The sequence below is a fragment of the Sarcophilus harrisii genome, chromosome 5 (assembly GCF_902635505.1).
Source record: "Sarcophilus harrisii chromosome 5, mSarHar1.11, whole genome shotgun sequence".
NCBI lineage: Eukaryota > Metazoa > Chordata > Mammalia > Dasyuromorphia > Dasyuridae > Sarcophilus > Sarcophilus harrisii.
The window spans coordinates 157,237,394-157,256,010 of NC_045430.1; the positions used below are offsets into that span (position 1 = coordinate 157,237,394).

Consider the following 18,617-nt stretch of genomic DNA (forward strand, 5'->3'; position numbering starts at 1 on the left):
AAATAATATAGTCATTATCATAAATAGTCATTATCAAATATTCAATGATATTTTGAATGATTTTAATAAAAATATTCTCACAAAATTATTTTCTTCCAAGTTTTATAGCATCGAATTGTATTATTTATTTCAAAGAAGTGCATGTATAAGCAGTCTTTATTCTTGTCACCTTGTTGGTTTACTCTATCTTCTTCACAGAAATATACTTTAGTCTACATTCTAGCTTTTCTAAATGCTTCTAAGCATTTCCTTCCCATAATGTTCCTCTGTACCCATTTAAAAAGAAGACAAAAAAGAAACAAATAGCTTGCCTCTTATTTCTGCTGTCTTTCAAACATAAAAAGACAAAGAAATGGAAAAGGGATTTCAGAAGGGACTATACATTAAAAAATAAAAACCTACACACATTAGTCTGCATTGAAATGACAAGCTTTTATAAGTTCTTCTCTCTCCATGTACAATGCAGATGCTTCATGTAGACAAAAATAAAATAAAGATCGATACAGTGAATTCTACATGGGTGCATCCTAAAGAACCAAGCTGTTTCTAAGGGATAAAAACAAAAACAAAAAACAAAAAACACAGTCCTGGAAGAAAAGGGAGTAAATTTCATATTCCAGCTCTTTGGCATCAATATAAAAGTCATGCAGTTTAACTAGTTTGTGTTTTACCTTATTCCTTCAACTCCAAAATCCCTTTATTTAAAATCATTTACTATGCTGGAATAACACAGGGGAAATACATGCTGCCTGATTTATGCATGTGTAATATAAAGAATTCATGAATCTGTAAGAAATCTAGCCCCAAAAGACCACTTCACACTATCCTCTAAAATTAGGATTTGTCTTTCTTGTTTATTTGAAAAAAGATAAACTTTAAAGGAAAAAAGCACTCTTGTGAACCTATCCTCCCACTCCCAAATCTTGAATAATAACAGAAAACCTCTTTTATTAATTTTTTCACCCAAAAGAGAGGAAAACCAACAAAACACCTAATTGTTAATGGCTATTTAAAAATAAAAGTATGACAAATATACTTAACTTCAATTATGCTTTAGGGGGAAAAGGCTATTCCTAGATCAGGACTAAAAACTGTCAATACCAGACTGATGCTATCAGAAAAATAAGTGGCATCAAATATTAAGAAGCAAAGCACAGGTAGACTTCTCTCCTAAATGTATTCAAGAATATGGAATAGAAATGTATCATAATCATAAGCAAACCTTATAGCCTTTTTTCTCCTTGCTACTTGCACATCATTTGCAAATGTGTTACTAAGGTTGGCAGACTGCCCTACTCACCTATTCGAATGATGTGCACAGTGATATAGATGTCCTTTCTGAGCTCACTGCTACCCAGATCCTGCCAAAGAAACCAAGGAATGTCATTTGATAACTCACATATGAAAAAACAATATTGAAAGGCTGTGGTGTATTATTTTGCCAGTATCTGACAAAAAGTAGGCATTTAATAAATGCTAGTTGATCAACTACACGCAAAAAAAGCTTATCTTCATCTGGCATTGTTGTGACTAACATTATTTCACAATAATAACCTTAGTCTTAGGAAGTCATAGACCTTTGTTAACATTATTTCATCTAACATGTTTTATGGGAAATAGTTAAGGATGTTAGACATCCTATTCTATATGGGGGGAAAAGAACTGAAAATAGAATTGGATCCCTTAAATGAAGTTCAGTTGTATCCAGTTATCAGAAGGAGAGACAGATAGAGAAGGGAAATAGGGAGAGAAAGACAAAGACACACACACACACACACTGAGACAGAGAAAGAGAATCATATTATAAATACAAATGAAACTACAATCACATTTCCTTTTAACAAAGAATGATTCAAGCAATAATCAATGTTACTTGCTTCAAAGCAAAAAATCAACATTTTACTGTAGAAAGGAAAATTCACACTTCTCCAGTGTCCCTAACAGTATTTGATCTGTATAAAAGTTTTTTTTTTTTAATGTAGTTATGAATGATGTTAACATGGTATTACATGAATGAACAAATTTATGAATCCTCAATTTTATGAGCTAACTAGCAATCTTAAGCAAGAACAATGAGATCTGGTTATAAATAATAGTGTTACTTCATTTCAATAAGTACAATGGAAAAAAGTTTTCTTGCATATGAAAATAAGCTATACTCACCACAAAGAGAGAACAATGTCTTTCAGGCTTCTCTGGGGACTTTGGCAGACCATTCCTATTTAGTCTCAAAAAAAACCTCTCACTGCAGGCAAAATTAAAAAATATATATATATATATATGTTAAATGTCAAGAAGTCAGTTTAATTTCTTTATTTTTATTTTTGTCCATTCTTCTATACCTTTTGTTTTCAAAACTTTTCATCTCAACCTTTACAATTTTAGTAACTAGCATTCTAAATGGCATGGATATACAATTTGTCTCTATAAAAATCAGGCTTGCCCCTGAAATGAAGGCAGCTAGGAGGCTTGGTGGATAGTGTACTGGGGCTAGAATCAGAAAGATTCAAGTTCAAATCTGATAATCAGATACTTAGTAGCTATGTGACCCTGGACAAGTCACTTAACCTTAGCCTTGATCCAGTGGAATAGCAAAGACAGGATCTTTGTCAAGAAAATCCCATGGACAGGAAGGTCTATAGGGTCATGAAGAGTCAGAGGTGACTGAACAATAACAACAAAGAATATGACACAAGTAGAGTTTGCTTCTCTTGGGATAAGTTTTGCAAGTGAATAATCTGGAAAGGGGAAAATATGAGGCACAAAAAAATAACTTTCTGAGAAATGAAAAGAATTTAAAGTCCATGTTTTCACTGTTTTTCTTTCCAAGAGGTTAGCCAGAAATTAAATAAATGAAGAATGAGTCTGAAGCATGGTTTCATTTGCCTTTTCTTTTAAAATACTTTTAAAAAATTGTCTCAGTATGCAATTTTAGTTTATGAACTCCAGTCAGTTCAGGGCATTAACAACTTGTTTTTCATGAGTTTTCTAGTATTGTTATTGGTCATTGTGTAGATCAGAGTCCCTAAGTGTTTGAAAGCTGCTTATTATAACATTGTTATTGTACAAACTGCTCTCCTGATTCTGCTTACTTCATTCTGTATTGCATCAGGTGATACAACTAGGTCTTTCTAGTTTTCTCTGAAACATTCCCTATCATTATTTTTTAGAGTACAACAGTATTTCTTCACATTCATATATCATAACTTATTTAGCTATTACCTAGTTGATGGGCTCCTGTACTATAGTTTTTTTTTTTTTTTTAAATACTTCTATTCCTTAATCTTTAACAAATGCTTAAAAAATTAAAATGGGTGGTTGGGTTATGCTCTTACAAATTCAGAACTTAGCATTTTGTAAAAGAAGGCAGTTCTAAGAAAAACGAAATTCACAGAAAATATCAATGCATAAGAAATAAGAATATTTCATTATTCGCAATGAAATAAAAGAACTAATGGACCACCTAATCCATTTGTCAGTAGGGGGAAAAAATCTTGCTACAATTAATGGGGATGAAAATTACTTTTGAATAATTTTCAAGGGTGGATGATAGGGTGATTTTAGAAAAAGATTTTAAAAAGAAAGAAATTCAGCTGGGGCAGAAAAAAGGGCCACTTCATATTACTGTAAATATTAGTATTTATAAGATATTTGGCAACAGACCATCTGGAAAGTCCCCAGGATTTTATAAGAATGATCTGTAAACCATTACTGGAACAATCACCATACAATATGTAAGGGCTTTCTGGAGCTAACTAATTACTATTCTTGACCCAGAGCTAACTTTGACATACGAGTAAGAGCAATAATTGTTTTCCTCCTAATATTATGTTAAAATGGAAAGTTGAACCTACTATATTATTTCTCATCAGTTATAATTATCAATGTGTAGCATGCTTCCAGAGGTGGGTTTGAATTTATGACTAAGCACAATACAGAATATAACTTAAAAAGCAATATAAGACTCAGCTGAGCTAAAATATTTCCCTCCCCAGTCTGGTAACAGTATCTGGAATTGTACCTCTGATCATCATACCCTTGAATTAAAATAACTGCTTACAAAAAACTCTTTCTGAAATGTAATTAAGCTTCCGATGTTGGGCAACACAAGAATGTTAGATTTGATTTTTTTTAAACATTTGGACAGTTATACAGGTTTATAACTCCCAAACGTGTCACATGTTTAATGCAGGTTAACAGTCTGGTCAGAAAAGAACCACAGGAGGACTGGGTTGCTTCAATTAGCTCTGTCAATTCTATCATAAAGCAACATATTCATTTAACATTTGTCTGTTCAGTACAGTATGATTCTTCTTGACCCCAGTTGAGGTTTTCGTGGCAGACTACAATGGTTTGCCATCTCCTTCTCCAGCTAATTTTACAGATGAGGAAACTGAGGCAAATGGGATTAAATGAGTTGCCCAACATCACATAGCCACTAAGTGTCTGAGCTGAGAGCTGAACTAGGGAAAATGAATCTGCTTGACTCCAGGCATGGAGCTCTATTTACTGTATCACCTCACTGCCAAGACTAATCACCTATAAAGTGCTACTACAGAGACTGGGTCTCTGCTGTAATGGACAATTTTAATTTGATTTAATTATTTGTTTTATTCATTCATTTATTTAATAGAAATGGGAGTGGGAGATGATGGGAAAGAGGTCTAAACCTGATAGCTACTTGGCAGGGTCAGGTGAGTTCACTTTAATGGAGACAGAAGCATGATGACAGATCTAGCCAGTAGGATATGTTGGACACCTGAGAATGAGAAATGTAAAATTGGAAAATACAGATTTTTGCCAATTTCTCAGTTCTACCTAAAACTATTTTGCACAGAATACCTAAATATCTAAACAGTTTACATATCAAGAGATGGTGTGAGGTGACAATTATGCATTAGGCATGGAACCCTGGAAGAAGAAATAGTAATTAGAAGAAGAGATGCTTTGTTACAGTACTTTATTGAATTCTGTCTCTGGGTGGCTGTCATTAGTGTTAACAGATGTTGCTAAGACCAGGGATAGAGACTATTCTGGAGCTAAGATTTCACTGGCATGAGAGACTGCCTGGATGAGGAAAATGCTTCCACTAAGGCATCTTCTCTGGCTCTTATAATCACAGAGTTGTCAGAGCAATTAGAGATAGAAACTTTTTCAGGATTACAAAGACAGAAGGCATCAGAGAGAGGGCTTGAACCTAGGTGTTTCAGGTTCCGAGGCTGGCTTTCTATCCACTATTTCCTGCTGTCTTTTGATTGCTAATAAAATGATATTTCATTTGGTTTCCTTTCACAACACACTCAGCCACATCCCAATTCCTACAACTATTGTAGCCCGAGGCACTACATGAGAACCAACGGCTATTTTGTTTCAGCCTGAGAAGTCCAGGGTGTTATAGCTTGCTTGTCACTACTATGATTAGGAATGTAAAACACAAAGTCAAAGGCATAAGATCTGAGCTGGAATTTGGTGGGGAAAGGCAAGAACTTTCACATGAACTGTGGGGTAAGAACGAGTACTCTCTTTTCTTTTCAGTTACTTAACAATGGCTACTGAAGCAAATAAGGAGGTAAGACTCACTATGTCCAGCTCGCTGCTTTCAGGCAAATGAGAAAAGTGCGATGCAAAACACACACACACACACATGCACATGCAGGATACAGAAATACACTCAACAAGCAGACAAAAGGAAAAAGGAAGAGTGGGGGAATGGAATTAGAGGTCGGGGCTGTTTGAGGGGGATTAATGTTAAGTAAATGATGTCAAAGTCTGAGTTGAAGTCTCTGGGGACCTGTGTGACTTTGGGGAAATCATTTATCCTTTTCAGGATTTCTATGTTTATAAAATGAGGAGCTTGAATCTCCAAAATCCCTACCAGTTATAAACCTGAGAAGAATTCAACCTAATAAGGATCAATAGAGTTCCAGATCTGAAGTCAGGAAGATTTGAGTTCAAATGCATCCTCAGACATTTATGATCCATGTGATCCTGGATGTCACTTATCTACTTCTTGCCTCAGTGTCCCCATCTGTAAAATGGAGATAATTACAGTACTAACATTCCAGGATGAGAATCAAGATAACAATGTGTTTACCAGTCACTGGCATACACTAAGTGATACATAAATGTTAGCTATTCTATTGAGAAAACAAAGGTTGTTTAGTTGTTGATGTTTTAGCCAGGCAATTGGGGTTAAGTGTATTGCTCAGGGTCACACAGTTAGGAAGTATTAAGTGTCTGAGTCCGGATTTGAATTCAGGTTCTCCTGACTACAGGGCAGGTACTCTATCCACTGTGCTATCTACTTGCCCCAGGATAAAAGTTTATTGAGCCACTCCTACATGAAGAATACTGTCCTAGGTTTAGGGACCTACAATCACCAAAAAAAAAAAAAAGCCCCTGCTTTCAATATGCTTAAAATCCAGGAGGAGAAGTAAGACATCTGTCAAGGTCAGATAGGGATTACACCTATTCATTCATTAATGGAGGAAATTCCCAGATGAAGAAACTCCTTTTTCTAACACACTCAACTACCTTCTCTGCAGCTTAGAGTTGATGGTTTTTTTTTTTCCTTTTAGTAGCATTTTATATTTCTAAATACACAGAAAGATAGTTTTCCATATTCACCTTCACAAAACCTCATGCTCCAAATGTTTCTCCCTCTCCCCACCCCTCCCCAAGACAACAAGCAATCCCATATGGATTATAAAAAGTGCAATTCTTTTAACATATTTCCAAATCCATTTTGCTACATAAGAAAAGTCAGATCAAAAGGGGAAAAAAAAAAAAAACACAAGGAAGGAAAAAAAAACAACTAGCAAACAACAAAAATGTGAAAATATGCTGTGATCCACATTCAGACTCCATAGTTCTCTCTATGTTTATGGACCAGCTCTTTCCATCACAAGTCTATTGCAATTGCCTTGCACCACCTCTTTGTTGAAAAGAGCCAAGCCCCTCACAGTTGATCATCACATGATCTTGTTGTTATTGGGTACAATGTTCTTTTTGTTCTGCTCAGTTCAATTAGCAGTTTATAATTTTAGAGACCAACTTAGCCAGAGTGGAATACATCAGATGCAGTACTTCCTATATATCAGGTGACCATTCTATCCATTTAGTATGCTGCCTCTGAAGACACTTTGTAAATCTTTCAGGCCTTTCTAAAATCAGTTTGTTCATCATTTTTTGTAGAACAACAATATTCCATTACATTCATATACGACAATTTTTTCAAGCCATTTCCCAATTCATGAGCATCTACTCATTTTCCAATTTTTGCTACTACAAAAAGAGCTGCTGCAAAACTCCTTTTCCCTCTTTTACGATTTCCTTGGGATGTAGACCCAATTGTGGCACTACTGGGTCAAAGAGTATGTGAAGTCTTATAGCCCTTTGGGTGTAATTCCAGATTTCTCTCCAGAATGGTTGAATCATTTCACAACTCCACCAACAATGCATTAGGGTCCCAGTTTTCCTACATCTTCTCCACCATTTATCATTATCATTTCCTGTCATCTTTGTCAATCTTAGAGATGTGAGGTGGCACATAAGTGATGTTTTAATTTGCATTTCTCAGATCAAGTGATTTAGAGCATTTTTTCATATGACTATAGATGGCTTAAATTTCATCATCCAAAAATTGTCTGTTCATATCTTTTCACTATATATCAACTGGCAAACAACTTGTATTCTTATAAATTTGACACAGTTCTTTATATATTTTAGAAGTGAGACCTTTATCAGAAACATTACCTGTAAAGATTTTTATCCCAGTTTTGTATTTCCTTTTTAATCTTGTTTCTGTTGGTTTTGTTTGTGCAAAACCTTTTAAAATTAATGTAAGCAAAGTTATTCATTTTGCCTTTCAAATTGTTTTCTAGTTGTTCTTTGGTCATAAGCACAGAAAGGTAAACAGGGCAAAAATACATATTATTTAAATTGTATGCAACTATAAATGGGAAAATGATATCTCTAACTCTTGAGAACTGTTTCTATTTCTGGGGAAAACAGAGGGGGGCATCACATCAATGGAAGGTGAGGTTATGAATGGATTCTGATATGATGATATCAAAGAAAGACATTAAGGGGTGGAAAAAAGGTCTGTACTGGAAAAAAAGGAGGAAAGGGAAGGTATAATGGGACAAATAAGATCACATGAAGAGGCACAAAAGAGCTATTATAATCTAGGGAAAAAAGGGAGGGAGATGAGCACTGTTTGAAGTTTGAGCTCATCAGTTTGACTCTAAGAAAGAATAACTTAATCATTCAGTTGATACAGATGTATATCTAACTCCATAAAGAAGTAAAAAGGCAAAGAGGGAAAAAAAGGGAAGGATAAGATAGAATGGAGTGGGTGGGGTAGCTTTAAAAACAGCACTAAGAGAAGAAGGGAGGAGTGATAGAAGATAAGGTAGTAGATGGGGAGGGTGAAATAAACATTACTATGGACAGGGTGGAAAGAGAAAATAGAAGTAAAAATAGGATGGAGAGAAATACAGAGCTAGTAATCGTAACTGTGAATGTGAATTGGATGAACTCTCCCATCAAATGGAAACAAATAGCAGAGTGGATGAAAAATGTTTATTTGTTTGCATTGTTTACAAGAAACACATTTGACATAGAGATATACAGAGTAAAGGTAAGAGAATTTATTAAGCTTCAGCTGAAGTAAAAAAAAAAAAGTGGGAGTAGCAATTCTGATTAGAGATAAAGCAAAAAGTATAAATAAATCTCATTAAAAGAAATAAAGAAGAAAAGAACATCTTGACAAAGGATACCATAAACAATGAAGTAGTAAGGATACTAAATTTATATACACCAAGTGGTAGAGCAGCCAAATTTCTAGAGATTTTTAACCAGTTATAGGAAGAAATAGAGAACAAAACTATATTAGTGGAGGACATGAACCTCTCCCTCTCCAGAATCAGACAGATCTAACTACAAAATAAACAAGAAACTAGGGAGATTAATAGAATCCTAGAAAACCTAAATATGATAGACCTCTGGAGAAAACTGAATAGGGACAGAAAGGAATATACCTTTTTCTTGGCAGTACAAGGCACCTACACAGAAATTAGCTATGTAGTAGGGCATAAAACCTTATAATCAAGTACACAAAGGCAGAAATAGTAAAAGTTTCCTTTTCAGACCATGCTACAACAAAAATTATATCCAATAAAGGGGCAAGGAAAGACAAACTAAAAACTCATTGGAAATTAAATAATCTAATTCTAAAAAGTGAGTCAAACAACAAATCCCAGAAACAATCCATAATTTCATCCAAGAGAATGACAATATTGAATCAGCATACCAAAACCCCTGGGATGTAGCTAAAGTAGTTCTTAGAGGAAATTTTATATAACTAAGTAATCACATGAATAAAATAGAGATTGCACTTTGAGATAGTAGTTTGAGTAGGAATCTGAGTGTAGAAATAGGTCACAAGGGGTCAAAGAAAGCCTAGAAAATGAGGAAGTGCTCACTATCTGTGAACTGGTTATAGTTAACATACTTTTAAACCTATAGCAACCAGTGAAAGATTAACCAGTAGCTGAATAATATAAAGAGTCCAGGAAAGGATTTTTTCCCCCTCAGCATTTGGATGAACTGCTTATGGGTAGATGAGAGAATGTTCTTGAAAAAGCCCATTCAAGTCCCTTCACAGTGGAACAGGATAGATTGAAGATACAAGAGGAAATAAAATTGTGAGACAAATATCCTAGAAGAGGTAGAAGGGGATACAATCAAAGGCATGCAAAGAATAATAAACTTTAGTTAGAGATAGGCCTCTTACTCTGAGACCATAGAAGAGGATATTCAATGACACTGAGAAGAAAGAAATCCTCTGTATTCTCACTAGATCTTTAATTAAAGGTAGGGTTTAGAAAACCAAAGGGGAGTTGAACTTTCTGGGCAAGCAAAATGAAAGAAGGGAAGAGTGAAAGGGAAGGAGAAGAAAAAAAGGAAAAGGGAAGGAAAGAATGCATCTTCAAAGGATAAGGGAAAAAATTGATTAATGCCTAAGCACTGTGTTCATACAGATATAGTGGGAGATAAGGTTGGGGAAATAGACAAGAATTAAGTTATGGTGAACTATATGCCAGATTAAGGAGTCTGAATTTAAATATTATAGAGGTAATAGGAATCCATCAAATGTTTCAAAGCAGGAACAAGTGATATTTTCAAGACTGTGCTTTAGGAAAAAAAATAATCTGGCAGCAATGAGCAGCAGGACAAATTGGATAGGTAGTATCCTGAAATTATTTTTACCTACTTAATTTAGAAATAATTATCTAATCAGTCTGTGAAACTTGAATATATTTTTCTTTAATGCATGATTAATGTTTGACATAATTACTAATGTTCTAAGTAAAAGACTAAGATATTTCTAAAGAGGCAGATCATATTCTTCAAAGAAAAGATAGCTTTAAAATAATTTTTCCTATATGAATTAATACATACTGCAAAAAAATTCATAACAAAGTCCAAGAGTAATATACCAACTACCTCTGACTCCATGTCCTAAATAAATTTCAATGTTAGTACTTATAATAGAAGTTCTAAAGTGGCTGCCTCAGGCAGTGAACTTCTGTCAGTATTCAAATACCCTGCAATCATCGTGAAGTCTGAATTATGTCACTACAATCTGAGTCCAAGGAATTCACATGGAAAAGATGTTCAAGGAATTAACAAGATACTTTCTAGTCTCTCAGATCACTATGGCTTTTAGAAGGCTGTCTTAAAGTCTGAGTATGATAAGTTATTCAAGATGAACTAAAGATAATCATTGCTTTAACATTTTCTTTGCACATTTCAGGCACATAACATCATTCTGATGCATATATATATATATATATATATATTACTGCCCTACTAGCCTATAAGCACCATGAAAACAAGGTAAGGTTATAAAGACTGTTCTTCTGTTCTTAATAATCCTCCATAGTGTTCTGCACTTATAGGTGCTTAACAAATGTGTTAAAGTTGGAGATACATGTAAATCTCCAAGACACAAAGAATATATATTAATACTCCAAGACATGAATAAATATTTAAGGCCTATGTTTAAAGGACCTCTCCTGTACACTACCTAAAATTTTAAGGACATGTTTAGTATCTTTATCTACTTATTTCATTTTTTCTTGTGTTCTTTTCATGGAAGAAGCAACCAATATATGCTTTTGTGTAGCAATTTCTACACTTAAAGAATATCCAAGAGCAGGGTGGGGAGAATGATGAAGGGTAAGAGAAGGATGAGAGAGGAAAGAAAAAAGAGAAAGGAAAAGAAAAATAATGAATACAAGAATTATGAGAAATGAAACTTGAAGCCCCAAATTAGTTCCTCCTAAGATGGAGGAACTAATGCCCTACAAGAAACACAGTCTCTGACAGAAACAGAATGATGTTGTTAAGTGCGTTTCATCATACCACATTTAAATTTGACATAATTGAAGAATAAAGATTTCATTTTTCTTCATCATGAAATAAAGCTAATATCTTCTCAATTCCAAGCCTTGGCAATGTGCAAAATGACAAAAACAAACAAACAAACAAACAAACAAATACACTGTACTCTTAAGATAAAGGAATATATATATATATATATATATATAAACATAAAGTATTTAACCCCAAAGATGTCTATAATAATTATTTGGAGAACTTAGGAAATATTGAGTACCTGCTTTTTTTTTTTTCACTTCTCTTTTATAAATCTGAATGAAAGGTACAGTGTAGTGGTATAGTGCTTAAAACTGGTCTCAGAATCAGAAAAGCCGAGATTAAGTTCTGCTTCTATCACACATTGGCAGTTTAATTCAAGCTCCCCTAGTCAAACAACTCTTAAATCTAAGTTGCTAAGTAGATGACAAATCTGTATTAATAGGGGAAGCAAATCACCCAGACTGACTCACATTGATAATAACACCAGTCTAGATGATACACACGTTTATATGACTTGCTATATTCATCAAGTGAAATTAAAAATATATGATATAATATAATATAATATAATAATTATATATAATTCACATAAATATATGTTTATATAATTATATATATATATATTCACAACTTTAACATTACTTTAAGCCTTACAAACTGCCTTTTCTACGTTATCTCATTTGATTCTCACAACAATCCTAGGAGATAGGTGATATTATGATTCCACTTTTAAAGATGCTGAAACTGAGGCAGAGATTAAGAAATATGCTCATGGTTACATAGCTAATGTCTGAAGAAAGATTTAAACTCAAGCCTTCCAGACTCCAGGTCTAGAAACAATCACCTAATTGAAAAAAAATTTAGATACTCTTAAGCAGGGGTCCTCAAACTTTTTAAATAGGGGGCCAGTTCACTGTCCCTCAGACTGTTGGAGGGCCGGACTATAGTAAAAACAAAAATTTTGTTTTGTGAGCCTTTAAATAAAGAAACTTCATAGCCCTGGGTGAAGGGGATAAATGTCCTCAGCTGCCGCATCTGGCCCAAGGCCTATTGAGGACCCCTGCGAGAGTCAAAGAATCAGAAAGACTATTTAAATTTAAAATAGATGTTGCCAAACTAAGACAAGAAGGGAAGTTATCTGTTATCGGTCCCCTTACACTTTTTATTAGCAGTTAGCATGATTATCCATAATTCCCATTATCTCCATCCCCACATCTATGGAGCACTCTATATAAATTGGGTTTATACAAGGGTAGAGTAATATAAGATGTGGTTGCTTCTCTCCAGAAGTTATGGAGAAAAGGGGAGGGTCATATTAGTAACACTTCCAATGCCTCCTTTTTTCATCTCATCTCCCAACAAAGAGAATTCCAGCCTGGGCACATTACTTTTTAAAGATCACTAAATACTGATTGAAAATGTACTCTATAGAGCTTCTTCCAAGAAATCAAATTAGAAATGAGACTGGGGAAAAAAAGAGATCTGTTTTTACCAAATGGAACATAAAATGCTTGTCTGAAAAGATCTAAGAACTTGATTTCAATTAACAAAAACTCCTGAGGGTTAAAAAGAATACTTTTCTCCTTCCTTCTTAGCTGCCAATCAAGACCTACAACACTTATTAAGAATGCAGGCCAGGCAAAATGGTCAAAGGCAGTATATTATGTTTTACATTTCTTGGAGAGCATTGGTGATTGGTGCTATTGAAACGTGAAAATTTCTCATTTTCTATCTTCTGATAAACTAGAATTGTATAATGAAGGCCTCTGTGATTAATACATGAATGGATCAACAGGCGATTTTGGAATTTGAAATTGTTCATCACGTGGATGTCACAAAGCCATGGGTTTGCCAGTGACCTTGAAAAGGAAGATCACACCAACCTACTCTATTTTTCAAAAGAGTTTTAAGTGGAATCAATATTACTATTTTAATTCCAGTAGTCTAGACAGATTTCCCTGCTGTGTGATTTGGAATGCAAATCTGAATCTGCTTTTTCTATTAAATTACATCATATTCTGTGGCAGAAAGAATACCAATATATATTAAACCATAGCAAATAACACGTCCCTTAGCCAAACATGGCTCAAATGAGACATGAATATAGATTTAAGAGAAGATAGTTAATATAGAGAGAAATGTGGCAAGTAATTTCCAAACATTATAAATTAACTATCCTTACTTATCAAATTGCATAATAGATAAGCGAGTAATTCTTAGTTTTACCAGTTTTAATAATGTGACAGTTTGAGAGGGGAAGGGAGACTGAAATCTGGTATCTCAACCTGAGAGAGTTACTAAAATCATTGTCATTCATTTAGTGCCCTATGGTTATTACAGCAATTTATCATTTTTTTCTTTAAGTAGTTGCAGTAACATCAAAACTAATCAGCAAATGGTTTCAGGGAAGGGGGAAGAGTGGCTGTATTTCAAAATCATTTGAATTAGAGTGGTGACACATACAAACATATGACTGACACCAAGGCTACAGACAGAATAAAAAAACAGTGTCTATCCAAAGACACCTTTGCATTTCTCTGTCTCTCACAGATCTTTGATAATGCTTCCGAGACATTTTTGTACTCAGAAAGATGTATTATTTCATCATTGTGGACACTCACTCAAAGATATAAATCTCAAGATAGCATCGAGTAAGATAAAGGATCAGATGTACAGAGCGAACTGGGTTCAAATACAAATTCTTGTACTTACTATTTATGTAGCATTTGATTTAGTCATTTAATTTCTGGCCCTCAATGTCCTTATCTGTAAAATAGGGAGATTAAAGTAGATCTCTAGGTCTAGTTCACCAGGCTGAGTCTTGAGCTACTCCATGTCTCAGTAGCCTATCTTCCTAAGTTTTTGTTACCATCAGCTACAAATAATTATCTCACAGACTGGCAAGATGTCTCTCTGAACTTAACTAGGTCAATCCTCAGTTTAAGACATGTAGTATATTGCTTGTTAGGCTCCAAAGCTCAAAGCTTTTTTAGTTTGAAAAAAATCAGGCAGAAATGCAGTATAGTGCAACAGGAAAATCCTGTATCAGAAGTCAATAAAATTAGGCTCAAATTCTGGTTTTGCCATTGTGTCAAATGTGTGGCCATAAACTAGTCATGTAATCTCTCTGGGCCAGATTTCTTCATTTAAACAGTGAAAGGTTTGGACTCAATGACTGCCAAAGTTCCTTCCAATTGTGATTCAATAATTTTAGGATTATAGACGGCCTTCTTGGTTACCAAGATCTAGTGTTTGAGCTATTTGTTGTCTCTGTAGGGGTAAGAATTATACAAATTTTGTCTTTTAGAATTCAGAGAAATTATCTCAATGAGTCAACTGACCTTTATTGGAAGTATGTAACTACACATACAAACAGACATACAGAGTATTTTAGATGCTATAGTCAAAGTGAAGAGTCCAGTCGATCTCAGAAAGACATGTCAGATTTCAAGTACTACATGTGAGACCTACTTGCTGTGTAACACTGGACTAGTCACTTAACTACTCAATGTCCTACACAATTTTTAAGACCACGGAGTTACAGAGGAGTTATTGATCTGTATTAGTAAAAAGAAGCTTCAAAAACGAAGGGATACCCATCATTTGGACAATAGCTGAACAATTTATAATACTAAATACTGAAATGCAATGAAATACTGTGTTAGACAAGTAATGTCAGAGAAGATTTCAGAGAATCCTAGAAAGTATAAATGGATGCAAAGTAAAAGGAAATAAAAGTTTCTACAGTGACTACAATATTATAAAGAAAAAACAAATCTGCAAGACTAAAGAACTCTGATCAACCAATGAGTAATTTTTTTTCCAGGGGACCTATGATGAAGCATATTATATTTTAATAGACATCTTTTAGACTCAAGGTGTGTAAAAGGACTTACATTTTTGGACACAACTATAGTGTAGATTTGTTTTACTTAACTATGTTTATTTGTTACAAAAGATTCCCCTCCCCCTCCTTTTTATTAGAGAAGTTAGGGAAGAGGGGCAGTGGTGATCTGAAAAGAAGAAAAAAAGAGGAAATCAATTAAGACTTTTTTGCAAGGTGAATGGAGAAGAACAAGAGGTAGTTCAAAAGGAAACATAAACAAGACAGTTCTGAAAGAATGTGTTGAATTTATTTTATCCATTCTTTAAAAAGTGATATGGAAAAGAGATTCCATTTCAAATACAGTTATCCTGAAAGAGTCAGATGACAAAGTGGATAGAGCATCAGCCCTTGAGGCAGGAGGATGTGAATTCAAATCCAGCCTCAGAAACTTAACACTTCCTAGTTATGTGACCATGGGAAAGCCTTGCCAAAAAAAAAAAGAAAAAAAAGAATTAAAACAAATGCAATCATCTTTGTGTGTTCTCCTTTGCATGTAGAAATGCATTTTTTGGTTTGTTAAATTTGAATTATAAAAATTATGTAGAAAAGAAAAATAAATTAAATAGATGATCTGCATTTTCTTTGCTACTTAGGCATCAGTAAAACACAAGTCAAGAAGAAAAGGATGAAGGATAATTTGATATGATAAAAAAATACTGGACTTGATATCAAGAGAGTTAAGATCTAGTGTGGGTTAAAGTACCTATATGGGCTAATAAAATACAAATATGGGTCCAATATAATAGCTCCAAAATCATAAACTATGCCATTTTGCTTGAGAATTGGTTTCCTCATATATAAAATGGTATAATACATGTAACAACTACCTACATCAATGCTATGTAAAGTTTACACATGAAAGCTAGAAATGTGGGGTGATAGTATTCCCTCTCTTTTTCCTACTATGCTTTCACTTTACATTAGTTCCCAAAAGACAACTCAGAGTTACTTAAGATATAATTACATTTAATCCGCATGCTCTTTCACAACTACTTTGTTCTTGAACATACATTGTAAGAACTATCAGACAACGATGGGCTGATGAGGAAACCCTTAGGAAGAAGATGATGTGATTTGGTGAGAATCCAGTTTCTAGGTATGAGTTGCCTGAAAACAATCGAGTTCTTTAGATTGTGGATATCCTTACTATCGAGCCTCATAAACCAAAGTCAGTTCATGCTAACTTATTGTCTAAGATATGAAAAATTAGGGTATGGAGAAAACAAAGGTTAAAGAATAGGAAGGAGTGACTTGGGGCCAGTCTTGCTATGCTACAGAAACACTATAATATAGCAATGATTATATAAGGTGTTAGTGTTAATGAATAAGTGGATCAACAAAACCTCTGGAAATTTCTTCAATATAATTTTAATAAATTAAATTACTTAATTATTATTAGTTAATAATTATTAAATAATAAAGTATTTTAATAACTGTTCACTTTATTTTTTGACTTTCAAACATGAATGATTCATTAACATCATTTTCCTATGCTGAGGAAAATATAGAGGAAATGGCAGTGTGTTTGGGGAAGGGTCAGAAAGAAAATAAGGGGGAAGGAGGGAGAGAAGAAGAAGAAAGGAGAGGAAGAAGGATGAACAGAGGGAATAGACAGGAGAGAGAAAAGGAGGAAGAAAGATAAAAGAAATATCTGAGTACAAAAGCATTAAAAATAAAAAGAGGTGCTTAGATAGCATCACAATGGCAGTTTTTACATATAAATTAAAATTGTCTTGGGGAAAAAAAGTGCAAAAAGCACTACTCTACTACCATCCTTCTTTGTTTCTAATCATGGTGTGGGTGTGATGTGACACTAGATTCTCAGAGGCGATACCAAAAAATGCAAGGTCTATCACTCCTTTAAAAAAAACAGCAATAAATATTGTTTTTCATCTGAGGAAAAGCCCAAATCTCCTGTGATGAAGATGAACTGACAGAGACTACCAAGATAAAAAGAAGTTTCTACATTATTAGAGAGAACATTCACATCTACAATATCTTGGATCATTATAATTATTAATATTACTACTCAGTTTCTCATGATTTATTCTCTGGCTTTTAAATTCTCAGTTACTTTCAGAATGACCATAACAAATGAACTCTCTAAACAATGAGGAATCTCATTATAACTTTTTTCTAGTGCAAGCAATGAAGCACCAGTCAGGTATAAGGCAGCGGCAGGTTTTAGAATTGCTATTGTATTTATTCCAGAGAATCATAAAAGTAACATCAACAACAATAATATCTCACAGTTAAGATTTGAAAAATACTGTCTATATATTTGATCAACTGATCCTGATAACAGTCCTTTGAGGCAAGTTATTTTATTATTCTCATTTTGAAGATGAGGAAAATGACAAAAATGACTTGACAGAGATCACAAAGTTATGAGTTTAAAACAGGATTTGAATTTAGCCATTCCTCACTTCAAGTTCAAGACTCTATTTGTTATGATATCTATCTCATCCTACACTGTAATCATTTGTGGTTGGAGGGAGTAGTATAGATACTGATAATGAGAGCTATATACCCAGATCCTCAGTACAAAGTATAGTATGTTATCTCTTCCTTTTGAAATGTGAGTGATTGCCAGAAACTGAGAATTAGTAAATAAGGGACAATAACAGATCATTGGGGGGGATATTTTTCTCATCTGGGAGAAGTAACATAGCTTAAATGAAAGAACGACAGAAAAGAGGGAAAGAGGAAATGTACTTCAAGAATAGGGGCAAACCAAAGCAAAGTTCTTGTATTTAATAAGCCAAAGAAGGCTGTATTTGAAAAATAGAAGATTTGGTTTTTATTCTTGAACGTGAAGGAACATTAGCTGTGTTCTGATTTAAAAGGAAATTAAAAGAGATAGAATCTTCATTATGGGCTTTTCCATAGATGAGCATCATCAAAAGAAGAGACATTTTCTGAGTATTCTTACATATCAACAACAAAAAATTCATGACAGAACAAAACAGCATTTTGCCTGATTATTTCCTTAAATACTATACTATTGAAGGATTTAATTTGTGGTAGATTTTTATAGGAAATATTGGCATAGTAAATTAAACTCTAAATTAAAAATAAAAGTAAACTTTAAATGTTCAGCTTATCCATTAGGTACTAAATTGTAATCCCAAATTGATTTCCCCTGGTGATCACAGTGCTTCTGAATTATTTGGAATGGATTTTGTTGTTATTCAAGAGGTTTTTTGAGGGGGAAAAGTGCGAAAGGGAAAGAATACTATTTATTCTTATTACTAATATGCTAAGGAAATGCAGTTATTGGTTTTAA

General features: G+C 33.9%; 1 protein-coding gene across 7 annotated transcripts in view; it reads right to left on the reverse strand.

Moving 5' to 3' along the window:
- DOCK4 (dedicator of cytokinesis 4) overlaps positions 1 to 18,617 on the reverse strand; it is a 500,144-nt gene that overhangs the window by 230,425 nt on the left and 251,102 nt on the right. For all 7 annotated transcript variants that reach the window (XM_031938825.1, XM_031938828.1, XM_031938827.1 and 4 more), the window contains exons 9-10: positions 2,164 to 2,245; positions 1,301 to 1,361 (exon numbers count right to left, since the gene is read on the reverse strand). In XM_031938825.1, the coding sequence (XP_031794685.1) occupies positions 1,301 to 1,361; positions 2,164 to 2,245 (143 nt within the window). The remainder of the gene's footprint in view (positions 1 to 1,300; positions 1,362 to 2,163; positions 2,246 to 18,617) is intronic.